The sequence below is a fragment of the Megascapheus bottae genome, chromosome 8 (assembly GCF_031878675.1).
Source record: "Megascapheus bottae isolate mThoBot1 chromosome 8, mThoBot2.hap1, whole genome shotgun sequence".
Lineage (NCBI taxonomy): Eukaryota > Metazoa > Chordata > Mammalia > Rodentia > Geomyidae > Megascapheus > Megascapheus bottae.
Window position 1 is genome coordinate 6,287,701 of NC_143516.1, and position 15,588 is coordinate 6,303,288.

The following is a 15,588-nucleotide window of genomic DNA, read 5'->3' on the forward strand; positions in this document are numbered from 1 at the left end:
CAGCCCCTGCCGCAGAGCACAGCACGGCTGGAGGATGTTACATCCACCTTAAGCCTGAGCTTTAGGCTCTATCTTTCCCAAGTGTGTGTGTGTGTGTGTGTGTGTGTGTGTGTGTGTGTGTGTGTGTGTGTGTAGACACCAGAGCTTGAACTCAGGACCAAGGCACTCTCCCTTAGCTTTTTCACTCAAGGCTGACAGTCTGCCACTTGAGCCACAGCTCCACTTGTGGCTTTTGGTGTTTAATGGAGCCAGGCTGTCAACTGTGATCCTCAGATCTCAGCCTCCTGAGGAGCTAGGGTGACAGGTGTGACAGTTCCTGCTGCTTTTCAAAAGCAGAGATGCCACCCCTTCTGTCTCTCAGGAGCTATTCTGTAGGCCAATCCAGACACTACTTGCTTCCCACACCTGGTTCCCTTCCATGCTTAGTGCTGGTGCCATGGCCACGCCAGCAGCTCAAAGCACTAACAGCCCGGAAGCCAAGATGTGAACATCCTAGGACATTTATAACAGGGAAATGCAAACGAAATGCTTCATCAGTAACTGAATGGGCTAATTCCATGGGTCTGTCACAAACTAGTAATCCAGGTCTGTACCAACTGACTGCAGCTCCAAATGCCACCAAGAAGCAAGCTGGAAAGTGTGCAGGGGACAGCACTGAACTTTTCACACATGATGCCATTGATTATACAGAGCAATGACAAAATGCTAACAAGTACTAATTATTGCTAGAAACAGACTTTTGCTCCTCTTTGTGCTGTAGTATATTTTATACACACACACACACACACACACACACACACACACACACACACACACACACGGGATATTAGCTTCTGTAGGCTTGCTGCCTGTGAGAAGGAAGAGGCACTGCCTGACCAAGCAGGGACCTTAACCTTACCTGTGGTCAGAGGCCTGCAGCTCGGAACGGCCGTAGTACCTGAGGGTGCCAGGAGACCATGTGTGTCTAACTTTGGTGCTGCCATCTAGATCATTGTCTACAAGGTTGAATTCTCCAGCTGCTCATAGAATAAAATCACACATGAATGTAATTATGAATATCAACAGCAGATAGAGATCTGTCACCAAGAACCTCATGACTCAGGCTCATTTACTTTACTCTCCTAAACTTGAACTGGGCTTGGACTGCTTTGAGATCTAGGGTTTGAAAGTTCCTCTTATATAGACTGCCATACTAATAATGACATGACTGTCTCCCTTCCCCATGGCAGGCTAACGGTGGGGGGGCATGTAGCTGTACTGTCAGGTTTCTGGGTTTCCACAGAGGACCCCAGGAATAGCAGAACTACCTGTGGCTTCTGCACAGGGACAGGAGCATAGTCCACGAAGCCAGACTACTCTGCTTGCTCCCTTCAGTGGCCTGGAGCCATGAAGATGTTCTCAAGGCTCCTCTCAAGGGAACAGTGGTCTTCTGTCTGCAGATGCATCTCCTGGTGCTGAAATCTCAGCAAACATTGCTCTCAAAGTGGAGAGCCATCATATATACACAAGATTACAGATGTTCCAAGTTTAATAAACTTTGCTTCCCAGCAATAACCATTCAAAATATACTTAGACAATTCACTAAATGCTTTTAAAAACCCTTCCTGTGCCTGGTGCGTGTCAAAGTTGTAACTGGGTCTTAAAATAGGCTAGGTCAGGCATCTGAGCGGATATGGGGACGGAGGAGAAGCACCCCAATACTTGCTCCTCTCTCCTCCTCGAACAATGGGCAGAGTGTGGAGTGGGGCCCACAGAGGGGCATTAGGGTAGCGACAGCAGTGCTGGCTCATGTGCATGTCACAGTCCAGAAAGAGTCCAGAGAAGGGCTCCCTGCCCTGCACCTCTGAAGGGTTTGACACCTAGGATACATTTTTGGTCTTTGCAGTTATCAAATTCCCAAGTGTCATTCTGTGACATGATTAGCACAGTAGTAGAGTAGGGCTCTGGGTGGCCCCATGCACTCACCTGTTTTATCAAAGGGGCGCTTCTTCCTCCACCACAACACCCTGTCTGTCCAGGCTGGGGTGCGACACTTGTCACTTGTGTCATAGGCAGCAGAGCCAACGTCATACTTGTAGGTGGGTGCAAAATTAATGGCTCCTTCATGAAAGTCTTTAAAAATCTATGGGGGCGCAAAAAAAAAAAAAGACATACGGTCACCTGAACTAAAAATAAAAGAAATATTCCAGAGTGTTCTGAAAAGTAGCACAGCCTATGTTATACTTGCAAGTATGCCTTCTACTAGGCTGAGCTGCCTTCCAATTAGCAGCGATGTGGCCATGCCCACTCCTCAGGCTGACAGGCACACCTGCATTTCCCACTGCCAGCTGTTACTACCTCCCCCAGGGGACAGAGGGGGGCTCACCCAAGTATTCCCAGGCCCACAAAACACCACCCCAGGCCCAGCAAGGTCCCAGTCAGTACTTGTGGATAGAAAGTAATTTTACTTCTGTTTGACCCTGGATCTGGCTAGAGAAGAGACTACTGTAGGAAGAAGCAAGCAAGTCATTTTCAGGGAGGTCTAGTGGAGTCCCACGTCCACATGGCCATTGTCCGCTGTCCGTGCCCTAGCAGGCAAAGGCAGAGCAAACCTCCAAGGATGACTGAAGTCTTACCACAGAAAGACATCTTACTCTTCTCCCCAGACATAAACCAGCCCCACTCTCAAGAGGCAAGTGGCATTCATATGCACCTCCCTTTCTCAGCCCAGCCTTCTAGGAGTCTAACAGACACCGCTATAAGCAATAGTAGGCCCTGGAGGAGAAGACAATTGAGGATATCTGGAGGCTGCTGGCATTGTCTAGAAGCACGGATTCCATAGTTGAATCTCATGCCTGGGCCTGAGGCACCCCTAGCATGAGTCTGTGGACGGAAAACTTGGACAGTCTGGGACCAAATTATAGCCTGGGATACCTGCCCTGTCAGCCTGGTAAGCAATTTGACTTTACTTTCAATCTTCCTTGACTATAAAAGGGTATAGAGAAACAAAGTGGCATGGGTTCCTTCATCTGTGGTAGACAGAATGTGCCCATAAGCCTATAAGTAAAATGAATTAACTGAAGTTATTATAATAGACTCTATGGAGAGCTCAAGTAGTTTAATCTTTTAGAAAAATTAGATCAAAGCCCAACAAAATCAACGGAAATGGGTACACCCAAAAAGGGGAATGGGGCCGGGAGTTTGGCCTAGTGGTAGCATGCTTGTCTAGCATTCATGAAGATCCAGGTTCGATTTCTCAGTACCACATACATAGAAAAAGCCAGAAATGGTGCTGTGGCTCAAGTGGCAGAGTGCTACCTTTGAGGAAAAAGCCCAAGGACAGTGCTCAGGCCCTGAGTTCAAGCCCCAGGACTGGTTAAAAAAAAGTGTGTGGGGGGGCCAGGAGTTTGGCCTAGTGGTTAAAGTGCTTGCCTAGCATGCATGAAGAGCCGGGTTTGATTCCTCGGTACCACATACATAGAAAAAAGCCGGAAGTGGTGCTGAGGCTCAAGTGGTAGAGCTCTAGCCTTGAGAAAGTCCAAGGACAGTGCTCAGGCCCTGAGCTCAAGCCCAGGACTGGCAAAAAAAAAAAAAAAAAGTGTGTGGGGGGAATGGGATGGGGCCGAGGGGAGAAAGGCTGATGAATGAATGGGGGAATAAGGGAGAATGCAGTCAAGAATTCATTGTATTCTCCACAAATCTTAAAACATGTAAGGAATGGGGTCGGTTGAAGGTGGGCAAGAATGCTGAAGGGGTGACATGGATCAAGATGTACTGCATTCATAAACCACTTTGTTATATGGCACTTTCTTTGTATGACTACTTAAATCTAATTTTAAAACTAATAAAAATTAGGGCCGGGAGTTTGGCCTAGTGGTAGAGTGCTTGCCTAGCATGCACAAAGACCCGGGTTCAATTCCTCCAGTACCACATACATAGAAAAAAGCTGGAAGTGGTGCTGTAGCTCAATAGCTCTAGCCTTGAGAAAGCCCAAGGACAGTGTTCAGGCCCTGAGTTCAAGCCCCAGGACTGGAAAAAAAAATAATAGAAATTAACTGGCATAACACAATAGTAGGGTACAAGTTGGTATGTAGAGTACATTAAATACTATTGTAATTTGCTAGTATTTTCACCAACAAGATAAAGAGATGTCACCAAAAGAGCTTGAGTAATATTCAAATCCAAAGTATCCCAGGTGGTTCTAGGAACTTCTGTCAAGTGGTTCCTATGCTGCTGCATGTGGGTACGAAGGAGTGGGGTGGGTTTGCTACCACCCACAGTGACAAGCTCATCAGACACCAACATCCCTGCCACCTCAAGGCAGCCTGGACTCCAGTGTGGAAGACCCTCTCCCCAGTGAACCCAGCAGAGCATGGTGTGTCCAAAAGAGTAAAGGAAAGACACAGCTCTTGGGTGCTGCTGGCTCCCCCTGCTGCGTTGAATGCTCTCAGGTATCTGTTACCATGATGGCTTCTCCAGTTCCCAAGACACATGGACCCTTTATGTGGCTAACCAATAAAGACTCTGTGTGTGTGTGTGTATGTGTGTGTGTACACATGTGAATGGACACTCTCGTTTCCCTAACTTTATAAATCCTCCAGTTTTCTACAGTCTCAAAAACATCAATCCACTTGTGAAAATTGGCATATACCTGTAGAAGAAATCATTCTATATTGGAACTATATTATATATTCATGACACATCACGGCAAGCATAACTTACTTTTCCACTTGATTTCTGTAGATGTAGCTGATCAAATTCCAGAAGTTTCTTCCAGTCTTGGCGTTTAACAAAATAGAAGACTTCTTCGTAAGTAAGATCTATGCGGTAGTTGAAATCACCACACCAAAACACATAATCATGAGAAAAAATGTTTCTCCCCTAAGTTGCAAAGAAAACCACAGTCATCCCAGCCCATGTTGCTCAGAAGATGGGAGGGGAGAGAACCTCTCACAAACCAGGACAAACAAGCACCTCTCTTAAGCTTTCGGTTATGTCTCATTTAAATAATGGTTCCTGAATAGTTCAAACAAAGCACTCTGACTCTAATGGGAAACATAACGACTGACATTTAGTCTGCCATTTCTGATCCATCCCCACCCCAATGACCAGGCTGGGCTCTGTTTCTTATCCATATCCTAAGATGTAGGCACCAGACACTGAAGTGTTCGCTTTAGGAAAGCCAGAAGGGAACACATTCATAATACCGAGACTTCCCTGAGCTTATGCCCTGTGACAACCTCTTCCCAGCTCAGCCTGGCTGCCAGAAGCCTCAGTACCCCGCTCAGAGCTAGAGAGCTCTTCCCCGATTCCAATGACAGCGGCTGCCAGTGGCTCCTGGCTAACCTCCTAGCTATTCTGGAGGCTAAAACTGAGGGTTGTGGTTCAAAGCCAACCCAGACAGAAAAGTCCACAAGACTCTATCTCCAATTAATCACCCAAAACTCAGAATGGAGGTGTGGCTCAAGTGATACACTAGTGTCAGCCTTGAGAAAAAAAAAAAATCTATGCGACAGCTTCCCAGACCCTGAGTTCAAGCCTCATTACCAGCACCAGATCCACTGATTGAGCTACCAGTAATAGATGATAGATATCTGAACCTAGATCCACCTTGCTCCAAAATTCATTTGTCTCCCCACTATGTGATGTCCCTTAGTTTCCCCATTGCTTTGCATTGGAAATCAGCAGTGTGGAGAATTAAAATATAGATATCCTGATACTTCTGCTATGGTGGGGGGCATATTATAAACTCTTAATTATTTGTGGATGCATTCCAAGTATATAATTTCAATATAGTTCTTTTCAACCAAAAGTTAGATTTGTTTTTTGTCAGTCCCAGGGCTTGAACTCAGGGCTTAAGCACTGTCCTTGGGCTTTTTCAAGGCTAGAGCTCTACAACATGAGCCACAGCACCGTGTCCAGCTTTTTTTTTTCTATGTATGTGGTACTGAGGAATTGAACCCGGGTCTTTGTATATTCTGGGCAAGCATAATACCACTAGGCCAAACTCCCAGCTCTAGATTTGGTTTTTAACTATACACAAGACTTAAAATTTCTCAGGTTGCTTTTCTTGTCTATTCTTTTAACTCAAGAAATAAAAGAAAGGATCAGAACTTGTCATTGAAAACTACAGATTTGGGTTTGTTTTGTTTTCTGCCTTGCAGACTTAGTTGAAAGATTTGTTCCTACAGGGACCAGAACAGATCCATTCTCTAAGATCCCATTGTCCAAGTCAGTCTTGCTCTGAGGCCAGAAAATCTGTGGCCAGGACAGGAGATATCTGACCTCTCTTTAGGGTAGAGATGGGTCCTGGTCACCCAGGCTGAAGGCGATCAGGGCATCATCTTTGCATGAAAAGGAGAACATCAGAATATAAATTTGAAAATAAAGTCTACCACCTTCCACATAGAAACCTCTGGACTGCCACTAGAGGGTAGCCTGCCCTGCACTCCTGGTAACTTCAGGGCAGCCAGTGGTAGTGGCAGCAGGGAAGGCAGGCTCTTTGTCATGATTGGCTGATGTGAAAAGGAAAGTTCTTAGCTGAGCAGCAGCGGTAAGTGTGATGATTATACATCCCAAGGTACTAAGTCTATATCTCTCCTCTAAGAAAATGCACTCTTAGACTGCTTGGATGTAAATGTTTTTCACAAACTTGAACCAGGCACAGACATACTCATTTCTCTCCCCATTCCACCATCTGAATTAGAAAACCAGGAAAAACGTGCCCAAGTGATACAAAAGGGCACGGAAGGACATCCAACAAGGGAGAGTGGGAGGGGCTAGAACATGGGGGAGGGCTGTCTGCACTCCTGTCACTCCCAGGCATGCCACCATGTCTCCCCTCTCCCAGCACTGGAGCCCCAGTGACAGGGCCCCTTCCCTGGAGTTATGGTGGCTGGACGGTGCAGGGGGCCCCACTCACTGCAGGGAAGGAGAGTTTGTGCGTGATCTCCCGGTAGTCTTCATTCCGCTCCTTCACCTGCGACTGCCCAGCCGTCAGGTGGCTGCAGATGAAGCAGAAGCTGCTGCTGTGGAACTGGAAGCGGATGCCCACGGCGCCCTTGTTCCCTGCCTTTCCCCCCATGCCGGTCTTCACCGTGTCGATGGCCACGTCCCTGCAACAGAACATGAACCTTCTTGCGGGCCACAGAAAAGTGCAAACCATCCTGCCACAGGGAGGAGGCTGGAGCGGCACAAGGCCTGTGCACTGCGAGCTGGGCTCAGGGCCTGCTCAGTCTCGTCCTCTGTGGCCAGGAGAGCAGCATGGCTGTTGCTGCCTGCATGGTCAGGAGATTGCTTCTCCTGGCTGCTGAGTGCCGTCCCATGGGAGGGCAGAGCCCCCCTCGGAAGAGATTGCCAAGTTCCCCATGAAGCTGCAGACACACTGTGGCAGTGTCTGCCCCAGCAGCCAGGAGCCTATGGCCCAGCCCGCCCCACACAGCACTCGTGGAGGGACGAGAGGGGCCGGCCAGCCACTGACATGTTTTGAGAGCTATGAGGCAGCAATTCAGGCTGGTCTTAGAGGTGATCCTGAGCTGACTCCTGCAATGCACGCTGTTCTTTTGTTGCTGTTATGAAGGTGATTTACAGAGGGGTTACAATTACATAATTCAGGCAAAGAGTACATTTCTTTTTGGACAGTGTCACCCCTTCCCTTGCTCTCTTCCAGTTTTTCCAGCCACAAGGTGTACAGTTCATTTTCCACCAAGTGTCCAGGGAGTACCACTGGAGCACACTGTTCATGCTTGCATGCAAATGGAAACCTGGAATACACGTGAACATATGTGATCCTACATGCAGTTATTTAATGTTTTCATAACCAGGCCACAGATGGAGGCATGTTGGAGCACCCTGCTGCTGGTAGACAAGGTAAGGTAACACACGTCAAAGGGCTGTGAGCTGAGCTAAACAAGCGGGAGACAAAAGGTAGAGGGGGGTATAGCAGGGTGACCTCAGGCTGCCTCTGGGAAATCTCCCAGACCCTCCACTTCACCCCTCCCCTTGGTTGATCCAACTTGAAAAAATATAATAATTGGCATTTCCTGTCCAGTTACTCAACTCTTGCTCAGTGGTTTCCTGTCTGTAAAACTCCAAGGAAGCCCTTCCTGGCACGGGACCTAGGTTTGATGATAGCCTTGATCACCATCAAGATTATCTCTGCCTAAGGAAGGCCAGCTTCCTGAGTTAGGAGTTCTTTGTCTTGGCTTTGTTTTTTTTCTTAAATTGCCAGACAATATTCTATTCAGATCTCTTTTCCTTGGGAGATTTGCGCCATTTACCTAGAATAATGCTACAGGAGTCAGGGATTTTGGGGGTGGGGAAGTCACATAACAAAATACAAAGACTCACATCCCTAGTTCCCCAGAGGTTAATAAACTAAATGTTCTTACCTGATGAATGGGACATGGTATGGACGCACAAAGATATAAAGACAGACGCCCACCAGCTGTGCCGAAGTCAAGAGAATGTACCTATGAGAGCGTGAGATGGCTTTCTGAAGCTGCTCACCCCACATCTTTCTGTTGGTGGTACTGGACAAGGAGGAAGGGCAAGAAGTGAGACAGTCTCCCCCAGACCAGTCCCTCCAACACTCTATTTTTTTTTTTTTAATTTTTGGTCCTGGTACTAGAGTTTGAACTCAGGGCCCAGTGCTATCCTTTAGCCTTTTGTTTGCTCACGATTGGTGCTCTATCACTTGAGTCTCAGCCCCACTTCCTCCTTTTTGCTGGTTACTTGCAGATAAGAGTTTCATGGACTTCCCAGCCTGTGATAGCTTTGATCTACAATCCTTAGGTCTCAACCTCCTGAGTGCTAGGATTATAGGCATGAGCCACTTGTACCTGGCTATATCCATTCTTTCTTAGAAAACTGATTTTATAATCCAATGTGACTACTGTGCCTTGATTCTACCCTCGAACCAGCTAAATATTTCCAATTATGTCTCATACCTGACAGCGGTCCTTCCTGAACCCCTGACTCCTAGATAGGATCTGCTCAGAACAGCTCCACAGAGGTGGTTGTTGTTGTTGTTGTTTTTCCCCCTGTTGGTTGGGGCCTTGAATTCTGGGCCTGGGCACTGTCCCTGAACTCTTCAGCTCAACACTAGCACTCTAGTACACTTGAGCCACCACACCACTTCCTATTTTCTGGTGGTTAATTGGAGATAAAGAGTCTCATGAATTTTAGTGCCCAGACTGGCTTTAAACCACGATCCTTGGATCTCAGCCTCCTGAGTAGCTAGGATTACAGGTGTGAGCCACTGGCATCTGGCTAGGCATTTTTTTTTTCTTTCTTCGTTTTTTTTTTTTTTTTAAATAATTTCCTTGAAATAAAACTGGAGAAGCTTAGAGGGAATGTGTGGTTGGCTTTGTGCCAGTTAATCTGATGGTTTGGGCCTCTCCTTCCTGCCTGGTATAAAGAGGGACACACTTATGCTTTCTCATCTCTCCCTAGGAAATATGAATCATCTCTCTCCCGCTGCTCCCCCAGCCCTTCCAGACGTGAGATACCAGTTTACACATGCACCCCATGGCCCAGGCTCCCACAGGAAGACACAGTGATAACCAGCCCTTCGGCTATTTCCTTGGCTCACAGGGAGAGAGCAATAGGACAGCATGGCGAGTGTGAAGGAGAGCAGCCAGAAGTGCCCATGGTACCAGAGCTGCAGGCTGCTGGACCAGGGCTGGCTGACGTGAGCAAACTTAGAGACCCTGGCTCCCAGTCAGGCTCCTAGTTCAGGGATGTCACACTTGGCCCCTTACCTGGCATTGACGATATTCCCGGCACTCAGCTCAACCATCTCTTCAAACCCCACAGCAAATACATCAGCTGGGGTGCTGTCACCTGGGAAGTAGGGCAGGAGACACAGGAGATCAGAACCGCCAAGTCCTGCCCTGGTGGTTCATGAGGTCAGTTTCCTTCTTCCACAGTGGACCACTCAGTGCCAGGACCTGATGTGATACTTGGGGGAGGGGGTGGAGCCTAGGTCTAAATGTAAAATTTCATTTGTTTTATATATAACTTATAGCCCAAAGGTGGTATTATACAGCATTTTTCATGCACTGAGACCCATCCTATGAGGTCAGATGTGGAATGATGTCATGCTAATGCTCAGAAAGTTTTGAATGTGGGAGCACTTTGGGTTTCAGAGTACCAGATTAGGAGGCATAGCATGTGGCTGGCTTGGACAGGAGTGCCATAAACTGCAGCATGCTTGGCTCTGGCAGCTCTAGACAGCAGCTTGGCATTTAGGTTGTCATCTCCCAATGACAATCAGGTTCCAATGACCCAAAGCTAAACTGCAAAATCTCTGCCTGTGAAGGAAAGAGAAGCTGGGTGCTAGTGGCTACTCAGGAGTCAGAGATCTGAGGATCACCATTCAGTGCCAACCCAGGCAGATAAACCCCAGAGACTCTTATCTCTAATTAGAAAAAGGTATGTGTATAGGTATGGACCAAATGTTTGAGGCCAGACTTGAGCAAAAGGTCCCTAGTTCAAGCCCTAATACGGACCCAAATAAATACTCACCCCCACCCCCGTAAAAAAGAATGCCATTCTCTGATATCTCTTCCAAATATTTGGAAAAGGAGTCACAGAGTTATTTGACAGGTGGCAATCCAGAAGGTTAGCCCACAGTGCTTTAAGCATTTTGAAGAATGTAAACGCTAAGGTTGCAGAAGGCAGCAGCTCTTGGGGCAGTCAACCCACTGCTACAGGGTTGACACAGTGTCAAATGCTTTGTCTTCACCTATGTGATATGACTGGCCTCACCCTGAGAGTCCACAGCTCCCACCAGTTGGGGAGCATCCAACAGCCACTCTGCAAGCTCCGCCGTCCCCAGGAGATTGCTGCGGAACTGCTTCCCTCCATTCACATTCCAGGTCCCCACAGCGATTCGAACCCGCTTGAAATTGGTAAATTCTGACTGGCGCTCTGTCATGGCTTTCAGGATCCTGGGAGTCACTGTCAGGAGGCATGAAGAGGCAGGTTTCTCTCCTGCCCAAACCCCAGGCACCTCCCCAAACACAGGAGCAGTGGCCTGCCAAAGCAGCTCAGGACCAGAACATGTGCCTTCCCATAAATGCACAAAAACACAGGACCGGAAATTCACCACTCTGTGCCCTGGCGCCATTAGTCACAGAGGGCATGTGAGGATCAGAGTGCAGGAAATCTCCTGGACACACCAAGAGTGTGTATTCACAATCTTGCACATTCTTACCTACAGAACACTGCATAGGAATAAAAGAAAACAAGAGGACAATATAAATAATGTGCTATATGTATGTATGTATGTATGTGTGTACAAATGAAATGTGATAAATCTGTAATAAATGAATGTGCATAATAAATGAATTACATATAACTTTACATGCCTCATCAACCCAAAGCCCCATCTTTGCATGTTCTACCTTCCATCCTGTATACCTGAAAGGGTCTGTTTTGTTTATTTGACCTCAGACTTAAGGCATTAAAAAAAAAAAATGAACCAAGAACATCATCATCCCCATCCTCTTAACCAAAATATATCCTGTGTTTTACTCTAGTGACTTGACCCAAATCTTCCCTGCTCTGCCACTAAATAAACCTCACTATGGAATGTGGAGCTTGCTCAGCTTTTCTGAGCTAGAAGTCTCCCCATAGCAGAAAACACCCTCAATAAATGAAGAACGAGAGAGAAAAGGCCTATGGAACCACTGTAAACATGGGCTCACTTCTCTCTCAAACATACAAAAAAAAAAAAGCCTAAAATTCACTCTTTTTTTTCCCCTCCCCTTCCTTTCTTTACAAAGGTCACATGCTCTTGGGAATAACATGTCATTGAAACTTTCCCAAACAGACCTCTAGCAATTGGACTCCTAACAGCCTTGCGGGCACTGGACATGCCTTGATCCCAGGCACCTATCCGGGAGACCAAGAGCCCAGGTCTCTGAGGACATTTCTGAAGTGAGTTAGCTTCAGGGACAGACACAAAGCAGACTCATAGCCCCCCTCCCCATTCCTTCCTCTCCATGTGAAAAGAAGTGTACTCCAAGAAAATAATGGAGTCCGGAAGGGCCAGCTCCCAGAAAATAGCCACCTCTGTACCCACAGTCCTATCCTATCCACTCAACCATGGATTTCAATTATGTGGGGGAAAAAAATTACAGCTGTACTAAACATGTACAGAGACTTTATTCATGTAGTTTCCTCTAAACAATACAGTAGAAAAATGATTTCCATAGCTCTAGAGGTGGCAAGTACCTAGAAAAAGTGTACGGGAGGATGGGTAGATGTTCTATGCAAAGACGGTGCCATTTTCATTAGGGACAGGAGGGGCTTCAGATTATGGTCTCCACAGAGATCCTTGTAGGTTGTAAGGAACAGCTGCACAGGGTCAACTAAAAGCTGTGTCAGCCCACCGGTCAGACCAGGAGAGACGAGACTACAGATGCAAAGCTCTTACGTGTCTTCCACCCACCATCTTGGATTTCCTGCTAGGGTCCCGAGGATTCTTAGCTTCAGCCACTACCACCATCTACGCCCCCCATGTAGGAGAGCAGAGCTCATTACCCAGAAGGGCCGCGTTGTCCAGAAGCATCCTCCCTTTGTCTGTTGATTCCTCATTGTGGACATCGCCAACAAGGAGCAGCTTGATGGCTTCCTGCTTCACGCCGTCAAAGAAGTTGGACTGGATGGTACGAGACATGGACCGGGCCCCATCCTTCAGCTTCCCCACCTGCAGGAGCCCACGCGCAGGTGTGAGAGAGACCCGTGAGGCTGCCCTCCCCGCCCTCTTACCCTGCTCCTACCTTGGCCTTCCCTTCTAGGGCCCTGCTTCCGGTGAACACCTTGCTCAGGCTATGCCCAGTCAGAGACCACATGGCTTTGAAGGACTCCACAAAACGGTCAACAGTGGGTTTTGAATTCAGCCCCAGGCTCTCGAGCTGCAGGTGAAGGACCTGAGAGAGGGAGAGGGGACAGCTATACTTGACTGCCTACTGGGAATGTTCCAGAAGTGAGTGCTATATCCAGCACACTGTAGATGCTCTGGGCCCTGGAACAGCCTGCGCTACGCGGGTGCACTATGGGGAGCTTTCACAGGACAGAAAGTGGCTCCTTGACCCAACTCCCCCTGATTCTTTTCAGATTGAGCTACCCAGCCTTCTTTGTGAGCCCTGGCTGACCACCCACTATCACTGACGGTAGACAGCATGCACTGAGGGGGGCAGAAGGAAGTGACCCCAGTCCCCCCCACCCCGATGGAGCTGAGAGGCCAGCCGGGCAGCTGGGCCACACCAACAGACTCTGGCACACCTCGTCTGGCTTCAGATCCAGCCCCATCTCAGCCAACCTCCCTGTGGCCTGACAATCGCTATGCAGAAATGCTGTTTCTCAAGGGTGACTGGCACCTTTGGGATACTGAGGCTGAAAGTGTGTGAATAAGCAAGCCTAGATCAGGGAGACACATACAGAGGACACAGGCATGCCACCACCCAGGGAACCTGTCCTAGAGGCCCCAATACATCCCTGTCACAGGCCCCATCCTGGGAAGCTGAAGATATCTAGGCAAGGCCGGGTCTGGGGAATGGGGTATTGATGCAGACGCCCAGGAGGCAGACCTCAAGTGCGATGAAGCTCTGGACAGTGTTGGTTCTGTTTAGGCAGTCAAGACAGTTCATCCGCAGAGTGCCTTTCTGAAAACTTAGGGCCACAAGAAAGAACATGGAATCAAGTAAGGCACACATCTGGAAAACAGTTAAACCCATGGCTCAAAGTGTGTCAACCTTTATGGAATCTTGTTCAGGACAGAACCCCTGGCCTCCTCCCTGTGGGAATGCCCCCATGGAATCCTGCCCTGCAGACATGACAGTCAGACCCCAGGGCACATTTTCAGTAAACCTAATCCTTCCTGGAAAGGAAGGGCAGCTTTGTTACCCACAGTGCCTTTCTATAAAACTGTGAAAACATTCCATTACCAAATGCTGCCACCTTGTTCCTGAGAAAAAGAGTAGTTAGGTACGCTGCTCATTAACAACCCTGCTTTACGGCTTCTGTTTAAAGACACCTTACCGTATATAGACAGCTAGCCACTTAGGATGGTTTCTGATGGTTGACTGGAGTACTAAAGGCACCTTTGACTTAGGATGTTTTCAACCTACAGTGAGCTTATTGGGACATGACTTACATTACAGCACTGAAGCTTGAAGGACATCTGCAGATTGCTGCTTCATTTACACTCAACTCAGCCAAAGACACTACTATTCAGGCCCGAAGGAAGTTTATCTGTGTGTCCTGTGGAAGGCACATCGCTGCCTTCTTAGAAATACCAAGTAGCACCTTCACGCTGGGTGTAGAGCCTTTTTAAACCACGAGGTTACCAAGAAAAGCACTTACGAAAACGAATCGTGTGCTATCTAATAATAGCAAACAAGAACACGTATGTCAGCTGGGCCTTTGAGAGGCGAAGGCACTAGGAGACACTTTTCATTTTCACTTTTCATGTGATTCCAAAATTATAAGTGAGCTGTAGTGAAGAGCTGAATTCACCCATGTGCAATCTACAAATGATGAAGATGGACTGGAGGCTGAGGAAGCTGCTCATTCTCCTCTGAGCCCTGCACGAGGTCACCATAGCCTCCCTGGGCATGGTGGCTTCCACCAGCTCTCCCCCCGGGATCATGACTGTGGTCATCCAAGCGCTAGGTTTTAACCTAGCCTCTTCTACTAGGGTGCTTCTTTACCCAGTGAACCACCTGCTCACAAAATACACAAGCTCATTTTGGCAGGAAAGGAGAGAAGCAGACTAGAGCCAGAGGCCCACCATCAACCAGGCTATGATCCGGCGTGCCCTGAGGAGTACTGCCCCTGGGGTTACAGCCCCAGGCCCTCATCCAGCAAGAGGACAAGCTCAGACCAGACTCACCGTGGACTTACATTCTCGCCCTTGGCAAACACATCAAAGTCATCCCAGTGTAGCTGTAACTGAGGCCTCAGCAGGTTCTCCAATTTCTCTAGCTTCCCACCTTTGGCCAACTGATGGAAGTCAAAATTGATCATAGGCGTGTCGCCGGCGTGGCAAGAAGCCCAGAGCAACTTCTGCAAAAGGAAAGAGGAAGGTGTAAGGGCACAGGGGCATCAGCAGGGCGGGGATAGCACACTTCCTCTGGCAGCTAACCTCAGTCGCCCACTAGTGTGCACAGACCAGCAAAGAGGCTCACAGACGACCAGGCCATGGAACAGCCTGACCTTGAAAGGGAAGCACCAGACAGAGGCCCTAGGAAGACAGAAGCTACAAAGAAAATCTTGCCTGCACGAAGGCAGAAGGCCTCCCCTTGGGCAAAAGAGCCCGGAGCAGGGGTGGCACCCTGGGGACATCCCACCCCTGCAGGGCTCTTGGAGGCACAGGCAGGGAAGGGCTGCCCTGTTCTTCAGGTGGCCCAAGTGCCCCAGCCCTCCAGGACAGCAGCAATGTGGCAGGCTACAGAGCTCACAATCCAGTTCCTGTTGCCTTGGTAACCAGCCCCATGCTGACAGGCACCAGTGCCAGCAAGGGTGGCCCCTGCAGTGGCTTGGTGCTGGCTTAGAGAGAAACTGGGGCATGGGGAATGGTGGCACTTTAGGATGTGGGTG

General features: G+C 48.3%; 1 protein-coding gene across 6 annotated transcripts in view; it reads right to left on the reverse strand.

Annotated features, from left to right (window-relative positions):
* Positions 1-15,588, reverse strand: part of Synj2 (synaptojanin 2) — a 76,604-nt gene that overhangs the window by 15,495 nt on the left and 45,521 nt on the right. For 5 of the 6 annotated variants that reach the window (XM_090337907.1, XM_090337902.1, XM_090337904.1 and 2 more), the window contains exons 8-18: positions 14,882-15,054; positions 13,578-13,659; positions 12,768-12,917; positions 12,529-12,694; positions 10,750-10,941; positions 9,741-9,822; positions 8,370-8,510; positions 6,902-7,094; positions 4,702-4,860; positions 1,966-2,122; positions 899-1,016 (exon numbers count right to left, since the gene is read on the reverse strand). In XM_090337907.1, the coding sequence (XP_090194033.1) occupies positions 899-1,016; positions 1,966-2,122; positions 4,702-4,860; positions 6,902-7,094; positions 8,370-8,510; positions 9,741-9,822; positions 10,750-10,941; positions 12,529-12,694; positions 12,768-12,917; positions 13,578-13,659; positions 14,882-15,054 (1,613 nt within the window). The remainder of the gene's footprint in view (positions 1-898; positions 1,017-1,965; positions 2,123-4,701; positions 4,861-6,901; positions 7,095-8,369; positions 8,511-9,740; positions 9,823-10,749; positions 10,942-12,528; positions 12,695-12,767; positions 12,918-13,577; positions 13,660-14,881; positions 15,055-15,588) is intronic. The other variant, XM_090337903.1, reaches the window with a different exon arrangement.